This window comes from Lycium ferocissimum, chromosome 1, assembly GCF_029784015.1.
Source record: "Lycium ferocissimum isolate CSIRO_LF1 chromosome 1, AGI_CSIRO_Lferr_CH_V1, whole genome shotgun sequence".
Classification (NCBI taxonomy): Eukaryota; Viridiplantae; Streptophyta; class Magnoliopsida; order Solanales; family Solanaceae; genus Lycium; species Lycium ferocissimum.
Genome location: NC_081342.1, coordinates 5,514,784 through 5,525,734, shown reverse-complemented (window position 1 = coordinate 5,525,734; position 10,951 = coordinate 5,514,784). Strand labels below are relative to the sequence as shown.

Sequence of the window (10,951 nt, the reverse complement as noted above, 5' to 3'; positions counted from 1 at the left end):
CTTTCATTCAAACAAATGAACAATAGCAACTTCCGTGTGTAGCTTAAATTAGTCTCCATTTTCTCCTACTAATAATAATATAGTTTAAGAACAAAGATGAAGATAATGGTAGCCATCAAACGTGTTGTTGATTACGCCGTCAAAATCCGTGTTAAACCCGACAAGGTACACATCTTCACAATCTTAACTCTTTTGGGAATTAAATTGGGATTAAGGCCTAGTGAATTGACTCTTTTTTTTTTTTGTTTAATTTGGTTTGAACTCAGAGTGGTGTAGAGACAAAAAATGTGAAGATGTCAATGAACCCATTTTGTGAAATAGCTTTAGAAGAAGCTTTACGGATTAAAGAATCAGGTTTTGCTTCAGAAGTGGTGGCTGTTAGTGTTGGGCCAACTCAGTTTTCCGAGACTTTACGGACAGGGTTAGCTATGGGTGCAGATCGGGCAATCCATGTTGAAGCGCCTGAGAATATTTATCCACTTACAATTGCTAAGATTCTTAAAGCTCTTGTTGATTTTGAAAAGCCTGGTCTTCTTTTACTTGGCAAACAGGTTGGTTTTTGATATACTGATAGCTGTGTTCCGTGGAAATATGTAAAGATTTTGTTTTGGGAAATAAAGATTTTGGCTTCTAGCTTGCCTAGTGTGGGTTATCTGTCCTGTGTGGTTTGCAATATTGCACAAGAGTGGGGTTTAGCCTGTGCGCACCCGAAGGGTAGCGGGTGCGGTTTCGCTTGTCATGAAAAGATAAATAAATTATGTTTTGGATCATTTATATGTTTGGTTAGGTGTAAAAGTGAGTGGCATATGCTAAGATAAGGTTAGGTTTTAGTGTTTTGGTGACATTCTTTAGTATTAAAGATTGAGTTAAAGTTAGTTGAAGCAAGTGATATAAAGTAAGAGTTAGAGATATGTGTAAAAGAAAATGAATTGTGTTCATAAGTGAAGGTAAGCTATTTCTCCCTTTTGGTGAAAAGTATTTTCTTTTGACTGAACCTTTTCAAATATTAAGGCAATTATACACTGGAAGATGATTTTATTAAGAAAAACATATAGTTTCTGGCATACCTAGCATATCCTTAGAGTTTTTGAATTAATGAGGTATAGATGAAACATTTCTTGATTTTAGTGGAGTTGCTAGCTATCTGCTATTATGTGTTTGCTTAGTTATTTTTCAGTTATTCAAACTCTTCTTTTTGAGTTTCTGTCAGTTCATTTGTCTAATGTTGTGACTTTTTTGTAGGCAATTGACAATGATCAAAACCAAACAGGCCAAATGGTTGCAGGACTTCTCAAGTGGCCACAGGGAACTTTCGCCTCTAAGGTTGGTATCATTTCTGCATAAGGAAAGAGTTAAAGAGATTCAAAGATTGTGATTCTGCAATCTCTAGTTGGTCTAAGTTGGTTTATATCATCTGTACTTCGGTATGCCTGTTTTGAGTACCTCTTGGACATTGCATCGAAGTATCCAGTACTTTCAAACTGCTTCTTCCGTTTGCTTCTTTATATCTTCCTCTTGAGCACCTCTTCAACCCATGTACTCATATTTATAAATCCAATCAGTAAGACTATCTCTATCATTTTGCTGTTTGCTTTATGAGACATGCCATCTTCAAATCAATTAAGTTTTAATCTTAAAATAGGATTGTCTGATCTCATGCAATCTGTACTTTTTTCGTACCAAAAGAATCATCAAACAATCTTCCAAAGTCTATATTGATGTTTAGATTATGTTTTCTTTATAATCATGTCCAATTGGCTTGTTTAGGGCTGCAATCTAACATCGATGTTCTATTAGGTTGTGCTGGACAAAGAAAAACAGGTCGCTACAGTAGACAGAGAAGTTGATGGTGGTATCGAGACATTGTGTTTGGGTTTGCCTGCAGTAATCACGTAAGTTCCAATCGAGTCATTCCAAAGATTTGTATGTTCACAAAGGAAACACTTAAGAAGTGTGTCTCCTGGATAAGCAAAAAAGTGAAAGTCGGTCTATTGGTGCACGTATTAAAACAAATACGTAGGATTTTAACTAATTTGATCTCGAATTAAAATGCACAAGCTTCAACTCTTGTTTTATATGGTTGCTTTAGTTCTCTGATTTTAAGTATTTTACGTGACAATTCATGGATTGGACTTCCAACAAAATATGTGTATAGTTAAGTGAATCAGAAAAAGAAATCTGCCTCCCTATTACTTCCCCTTTTTGAGTTTCCCAAACTTTTTCTGCACCAGAAACAGAATACTGCCATAGCTTTGGAAATGTGTACTGTCGAACTGTTTAGTCAAATATTGATTGTAGGAATGTAGTTTGCTTATAGTTTAAGATGTTGTTACTTAGTTTATTTCACAGGAAAATGGTTAGATATCATAAGCAAGACCGAAATAGTCCTAAATTTGTTGGCCCTCGATCTAAGCTATTTAATATGCTCCAAATCCTAAAGACATTGATAACAGTTTTAATGCTGAGAAAAACTATATGCATGTCGTTCAATATTGAAGCATCAATATTAATCAACTTAGTTTACCAGGAGATTTGAGAAGCATATTTTTTGATGATGGGCTTTCTAAATCCATGTCCAATATTAGCCATGTAATGAAATTCCAAAAAACTTATCTCATCGTCTTTGTCCTCTCTGCTCAAGTTGCTTATGTTACCTTGGTAGTTGGATATTAGATCTGTGTACTTATGACATCTCCATTGTGGAAACAGCACTGATTTGAGGCTGAATCAACCAAGATATGCAACACTCCCCAACATAATGAAAGCAAAGTCGAAGCCAATTAAGAAATTCACACTGAAAGACTTGAACGTTGAGATCAAATCCGATTTGGAAGTAGTTGAAGTAACCGAACCTCCCAAAAGGAAATCTGGTGTCATCCTTTCATCTGTGGATGAGCTGGTTGACAAGCTGAAGAATGAAGCACGCGTAATCTGAGTGCACTAACTGTTATTTGCTGCAATTTCATCTCTTGAGCTGATTGACGAGCTGAAGAAGAACGAAGCACACGTAATTTGAGTGTGCTAACAGTTGTTCGCAGCAAATTTCATGTCTTTTACACCAAATGGTCTCTTTGTAAACTTTCAATAATGTACAATGTTAATAACAATTATCACATAATGGAAAATATCTCCTATTTTCTTTCATTTCGAATGTATCTTCCTTTTTTTTCTTTTAACATAAAGCTAGAGATTCTTACGCGCCATTATCTGGGGAGTATTTGGGATTTTAAGTTGCTTTAAATCAATTTAATTTGTAATATTGTTGACTAGAGTACTTCAGAAGTTAGTTAGGAGTGAATTGCCAGACCCTTTGTGGCTGCCCTGAAGTTGTTGAGTCAAAAGGTAGAAGTGGAAGTTAACAAGTTTGACGCATCAAAGGATGTGGCTAGTGGTCAATGAAGTGACTGATAATTATATAGTAGATCAACCATAATCCCAATAAAGACAAAAGAAATTAGGTGATTTCTTCCCTCTGGCCTCTGCTTAAGCTTTCATGATCAAGGTACCTGTGCTAGTGAAAGGTAGTTCACATAGAGAATATATACATCATTATTTAAAAATAAAATAAAATTAGAGGAATCAATTTCTAAAACTCCTAAGCAACATACCTGGGATAGACAGCCATATTTTTTGTTACGCTGAAGTAAAAGGATTAATGACAACACAAGAAAAAAGCATCGGAGTATTTATCTTTTCCAAATGTAGTCGAGCTAGAGTTGAGAAAAGCTTGATTTGATAGTAATAGCCATAAAGTAACTTGAATTCTAACTGAATTGTAGTTCTTTTGACCATTGAACTGTCCTATGAAACATGCTCTTTCCGACTCACAATTTAAGATGTGTTTTCACCATATTGATATCTTAATATCAGAAGAGATGCAACTTATAGTGCTTTAGTATAGTTTTTGAATGGCTAAATATTGATTTTTAGAATATTAGGTTAATCTAGTCCAATTTAGCTCCGAAAATTAGCTAAATTAACTCTCGAGAAGCAAAACAAGACAACTATTTTTGGACTGAGGGAGTATCTATTTTTTCTAAATAGTCTAGTTAGGGTTAAGAACAACATAATTTGATACTCCCTCCGTCCATTTTTAATTGTCATGTATTAACTTAATACAACCCTTAAGGAGTTATAAATAAAATGACAATTTTACTATGTCATCCCTAATTAAGTCACCTAATGGTTAAAATCAATCAAACAAAATTTAAAAGTTGTGCAACCACTAACAATTCCTTGAAGTTTTCAACTTAATAATTAATCATAAGGGTAAAATAGGTATAAAATGATAAATTATCTCTTTCAAACTGGACAAGTAAAAGTGGATACAGGACAGGTAAAAATGGACGGAGGAGTAATAATAGTCAAAAAGACACTTGAATTCTAACTGAATTGTAATTCTTTTGACCATTGAACTAACCCATGAAACATAATCCCTCCGTTACTAAATAAATGGTGTTTTAGGCTTTTCATTTTGTTTTAAAATAGTGGTGCTTTAGAATTTCAAGAAAAAATTGATCTTATTTTAAAATTACCCTTTACATAATCAAGAATTATTAAGTAGTTTTTCTTTTTCTAGGCATTTAATTAGGGGTAAGTTAGTAAAAACACTCATAATTTTATAGGAGTCAACCCTTTATTAAGAGGTGTGCATAAGCTAAAAAAACCACTTATTATGAAATAGAGGAAGTATTTATTTTCCAAATAGTCGAGCTAGAATTAAGACAAGCTTAATTAGATAGTAATAGCCATAATGTCACTTTAATAACTGAATTGTAGTTCTTTTGACCATTGAACTTTCCTTTGTTTAATTTCAACAATAACAACATACCTAATGAAATTCCACAAAGTGGGGTCCGGACATGATAGAGTGTATGTAGATCTTATCTTTATTTTGGGAGGTAGAGAGGTTGTTTTCGAAAGATGCTCGGCTCAAAAAAACTTTTCTTTGAACTCATAACTTAAATTATGTCGCTTATATTTTATCGGATGTCACAACACAATGAAATCATAATCTCTTGATAACTCCTAATTCTTATTTGTTTCTTGGAAAAGTCTCACTAAGTGCTTCCTACCAAAATGACTTTATTTTTAGGACTCGAACCTAAAGTTTTTTGTTGATAAATGAATGCTTACTATTCTTCCGTCCCAAAGCAAATGTCGTTTTAGAAAAAAATTTGTTCCAAGTCAGTCACTTTAGGAATTCAAAACAAAAATTAGTAATTATTTTTAACTATACTTTTATATTAAAGAGCTTTCTACTTAAAGTGCTTAATTTTCAAGAAACATCTAATAAATATGAATAATCTAGTAAACTATACATTGTATTTATTAATTTTTTAATGAACGTAAAATGAGTTAAGACGACACTTATTTTGAAAAGTCTCAAATCCTTTGAAAACTCAACTTTAGTTTTATTACCCCACCCCCCACCTCCCCCCACAAAAAAAAAAAAAAAAAAAAAAAAAAAAAGAACACAATCTGATTCTGAAGACTAGTAGTCAAAGAGTTCATGCCAAACTCTTATACTCCCTCGATTTCAATTTACGTGAACCTTTCGGAATATGAGGATCAAATTTTAGGGAAAACAACACACTACCCATCCAAATCAAGCTATTTACCCGTACTTGCCCCTTAGGCCACCTCCAACCTTGCACAATTTTTTGCACCAAATGCTATTTTAGTGCAAAAAATGGTGTTTTGGAGGTCCAACCTTGCACTATTTTTTTGCACCATTTTTGTGCATGTTCATTGCACCATTACTATTCATTAATAAATTTTTTCTTTTTATTATATAACACTTTTAATTTAACATATTATAAATTTTAATTTTTACATTTAGATTCCTAATATACCTATTCATCTACACCATTACTATTCATTAATATTTTTTTATTATTTTTTATTATATAACACTTTTAATTTAACATATTATAAATTTTAATTTATAATTTTAGATTCCTAATATACCTAATTATTTTTTATGTAATATCTTATAATATTAATTTTACATCTTAATTTTGGAGTGTAAGTTTTATAAATTAATTTTCGTATATATTATTTTATATAAAATTGTAAGTTAATTTTATTATAAGTTACAATTGTATTAAAAAATATAACCATCACAAAAATGAAAAGTGCAAATATAAAATATAATATGTTGTTAATAAATTACACAACGTTCAATAACATAATAATTTCGAATATATAACACAATTATAACACAATGTTCAATAACAACACAATGATCAATAACACAACAATGTTCAATACATTAAAATTGAAAATACATTAAACAACATAATAATTTAGAAAATTATAACAATAATTTAGTACTCTGGTAGGTCGTTTCCAGATCCACCAATATCATTAAAATATTGAGTGTATGGGGCAGAGGATTGTTGTGGTGGTGGCTGTTGAAATTGTTGACTTCTTTTATCCATTATTCGTTTTTGTTCTTGTCGAATAAATTCACGAATATTTGGATCACCAATAGAATCTAAATTCGACAATAAAATTTTATTTTCTTCTTTAAATTCTTTTAGTTTCAAAGCTCTATCTTTCATCTCCAAATCTCGCTGCCTGTCTGCACCTGACTTTGCCAACAACTCAACAAGCCGATTATTTTCTGATTGGACCATTTGCATAGCAGATGAAAAACCTTCTTCGAATTTTCTCTTCAATTTTGCTTTCTTCACCCCAATAGGTCGTTGTGATGATGTGGAATCACCTGCAACATCCTCATTCAAATTTAGTGAAAATGATGATAAGTTAGGAGATGATACTAGAGGTGAATCAGGAGTAGGAGTCTCAGACTCTGATGATATATAAGAAGAGCCTTGCTTTCGAATTTTTTTACTTCCAGCATCGACATCTTTAAACTTCTCAAAATCCTTCATCATATCCCATACATGATCAAATTTAAAACCTTTTTTGTAGTTCCATCGCGTTTTTGGAGAAAGAAGTGCTACATGATATATTAACATCATGTATTATCTTGCACAACATGATAATCGAGGATGAGCGTGATCTTAATGCACCAATTCAAGATGCTTGGGAAGGTCCAACTCTAACAGTAGAAATGGTAGTAGATGAAAATTATCGATTTGAATAATTTTTAGCTCGACGCAAAAAAATTAAGAACAAAGATGCTCATTTTGCACTTCGTAATGCATTAGTAGAGCATTTATGGGAGCAACGTACTAATCATAGAAGTTGAATATTTATGTAGAAATTAAAATAAATTCTACCTTAATGTAATAGTATTTATTTAATTATATTTTATCAATGATTTCACTTTTATTTGAATTATCCATTAATATGTATAACGTATAATATTTGCTTACAATTTATATTATTTAAAATTTTATGGTATAAAATAATTTTATATTAAATGATTATATAACAAAGGATTATGAATTACATGAGATGGATATGTAAAAAAGAAAAAAAAGAAAGGATTTTTTTTTTATGAAATTAAAAATAAAATTTAAGTAAAAGAAAATAATATAATATAAAAGAGAGAGAAAAATATAAAAGGAATATTCTTTTTTGGTGTAAAAAATGATGCAATGGGTTGGAGTTAATTTGCATTATTTTAATGTTTGCACCATTTTGATGTAAAAAATGATGTAATGGGTTGGAGATGCCCTTATAAAACTAATTACCCTAAACACCCCCTCAGTGCTATATTATTAGCCGTGACAATTCTGTGGCAAACATTAAAATTCTTCCCTAGTCATATTCAATTTCTTTGTTCCCCTTTCTACCTACACAATCATTCTTGAATATTTTATTACACTAATTATAACCGCTCCAATTAGCATGACATCAACAAATACTATTAGCGTTGTTTATCCTCTTATTTTTTTTTTTGTCTTTACCCCTTTTTTGTCTTTTTATTCTTCTATTAAAATATATAAAGAAAATATTAGCTAACTATTTTTATACTAATAAAATATATAAAAATTAAATAATTAAACTACAATGAGAAGTAATAAAAATATTAAAATCCCCATGATATTATTTAACACCTAAATTATAAAAGGAATTTATTTTACAAATGAAATAAAATTTGTATTTGAAATATGACTCTATTTTTTATACTTTTTTTATAGGTAAAACTTGCTAAACGTGATATAGAGATAGATTTAAACATTAAAATTAAGCTTAATTTTTATTGTTGTATTTTTTATATAATTTTTTTGGAAGGAATAAACCTACCCTCTTTGATACTTTGTCAGTGTATGGTATATACCAGGCATAGCAAACTGATTTTTTTTGAAGGAATGAGCCAGACCTCTATGATACCCTGTCAGTATACTATATATACTAGGTTGATATCGTAGAGGACTGAGCTCTTTTTTCAAAGGAATCAAACAGTCTTCTATGATACCCTTTTAGTATATATAATATATAACTGGTTGGTATCATAGAGGACATGGATCCTTTTTAAGGAGTGAAATAGTCCCTAATGATACCATTTTAGCATCGATATATATCACATGGGTATCATAGAGGACTGATGAGTGTTTTGTTGAAGGAATGAACTAGTCTATCCTTTATGATACCCTGTTAGTATATGATATATACAATGTGGATATCATAGATGACTGAGCTCTTTTTTGAGGGAATGAACCAGTCCTCAATGATATCTTGTCAATATATGAGATATCATGTAGACCAGTCATACACGATATTCTGTTAGTATATAATATATGCCATGTGATGATCATAGAGGATTGAGTTGTGTTTTTCTTGAAGGGATGAATCAGTTTTCTATGATACTCTATCAGTATATGATATATACCATGTATGTATCATAGAGATCTGAGGAGTCTTTTCTTTTGAAGGAATGAACTAGTTAGTTATGATACTATGTCAGTATATGATATTTACCAAGCGAACATTATAGAGGACTGGGTAGTACTCTTTAAAGGAATGAATCTGTTCTCTATGATACTATGTCAGTATATGATATATACCAAGCGAACATTATAGAGGATTGGGTAGTACTCTTTAAAGGAATGAATCTGTCTCCATTATACCTTGCAATTAGATGACGTATACTAGACTGATATCATAAAGGATTGAGTGTTTTTTAAAAGAAATGAACAATCAGTTCTCTATGATACCCTATCAGTATATGATATTTACCACGTGGGTATTATAGAGAACTGATGAGTGATTTTTGAAGAAAAACCAATCTTTTATGATATCCTATCAGTATATGATATATACCACATGGGCATCATAGAGGTTTGTTTAAGTTATGATTCATATGTTTTTCATTTTTATTTCTTTTAAGGAATGAACTAATCTTTATGATACCTTGTTAGTATATACCATGTGGTATCATAGATGACTAAGCTCTTTCTCTTTTTAAGGAATGAATTGGTACTCTATGATATCTTACGAGTATATAATATATCATGTGGGTCAGTCATCCATGATACCCTATTAGTATATGATATATACTATGTAAGTATCATAGAGGATTGAGTTGTGTTTTTCTTGAAAGAATGAATCAATCCTCTATGATACCTTGTCAGTATATAGTACATAATATATACCATGTGGATATCATAAAGGATTGAGGGGTGTTTTTCTCGAAGAAACGAACTAGTCCTATATGATACCCTATCAATATATGATATATACCGTGTGGGCATCACAGAGGACTGAGTAATATTGTAATGAATCTGCCATCTATGATATCCTATCAATATATGATATATACCAAGATGGCATCATAGAGGACTGAGTGTTTTTCTAATCAGTATATGATATATACCAAAATCGTATCTTAGAGGACTGAGTGTTTTTCTTGCAAGAATGAACTGCCAGTCCTCTATGATACCCTGTCAATATATGATATATCATGTGGGTATCATAGATGAATGAGTAGTATTGTTTGAAGGAATGAATCAATCTTCAATGACACTCTGTCAGTATATGATATATACCTTGTGGGTATCATAGATGATTGACATCTGTTTTTCTTGAAGGGATGAATCAATCCTCTATGATAAGTTGTCAGTATATGATATATATCAGGTTGGTATCATAGAGGACGGAGTGTTTTTATTGAAGAAATGAATCGTTAATCCTGTATGATACCCTGTCAGTTTATGATATATACCATATGGGTATCATATTATACTGCAATAGTATACTTCAATTGCTACTGATTTGATATATTATATGATAGAATAAATTTATTTTTGAGATATAGAAAAAAATTTAAAAATAAAGAAAGATAATATATTAGTTATCATTTTTAATGATATAAAGCAAAAGAAAAAACAAAAATAAAGGAGCCAAAACGTTTGGAGAATTAGATTATGAAAGAAAAAACAGGAAATAAAATAAATAATTTGACAAAAATAAAATTAGAAAAGGAGAAAAAAGTAAATGAAAATCATCAGAAATTAAAAGAGGAATAAATAAAAATACAAAAAGGTGAACGAAGTTAGACTATGGAAGTAAGAGGATACGGGAGGATAATTATTGGGTGTTAGTATAAACATGTATGATATCCTATCAATATATGATATCATAGATGTTTTAACATAGTGGGTGTTAGTATTCTTTTCCCAAATTTTATAACTTTGATCTTAAGTTTTGATATAGCTTTATTAAATTTATAAAAATAAAATTTATATATTTAAAAACTTCATAAAAAAGTACTACAAGTCATAATAATTTATAATTTAAATAATTAAAAAAAATGATCAAAGAATCACATCGTATAATAGGTTCACATAAATTAAAACAGAAAAGGTACGAGAACCCTTTAATCTTTTTTTCTCTTAAATGAAATTACCTGGCCATCATATCAACATTCAAAATCACAGTAGAAAATGCGGCGCCACCAATAATTGGCACACGTGTACAACATTTATTGGCTGGGCCTTAAGCCTCCAAATCACAACTTGTGACTCTTTTTTTC

General features: G+C 30.7%; 2 protein-coding genes across 2 annotated transcripts; one reads left to right on the top strand and one right to left on the bottom strand.

Moving 5' to 3' along the window:
• On the top strand, positions 1-3,144 carry LOC132031390 (electron transfer flavoprotein subunit beta, mitochondrial). The gene is made up of 5 exons (XM_059421369.1): positions 1-165; positions 267-551; positions 1,243-1,323; positions 1,798-1,892; positions 2,710-3,144. Exons 1-5 carry the CDS (start codon positions 97-99, stop codon positions 2,933-2,935), a joined length of 756 nt encoding a protein of 251 aa, XP_059277352.1. The 5' UTR covers positions 1-96; the 3' UTR covers positions 2,936-3,144.
• A 3,101-nt stretch (positions 3,145-6,245) lies between these two features.
• LOC132068070 (uncharacterized) lies at positions 6,246-6,936 on the bottom strand. The gene is made up of 2 exons (XM_059461535.1): positions 6,860-6,936; positions 6,246-6,730 (listed from the first exon to the last, which is right to left on the bottom strand). Exons 1-2 carry the CDS (start codon positions 6,900-6,902, stop codon positions 6,330-6,332), a joined length of 444 nt encoding a protein of 147 aa, XP_059317518.1. The 5' UTR covers positions 6,903-6,936; the 3' UTR covers positions 6,246-6,329.
• Between the last annotated feature and the right edge of the window lie 4,015 nt (positions 6,937-10,951).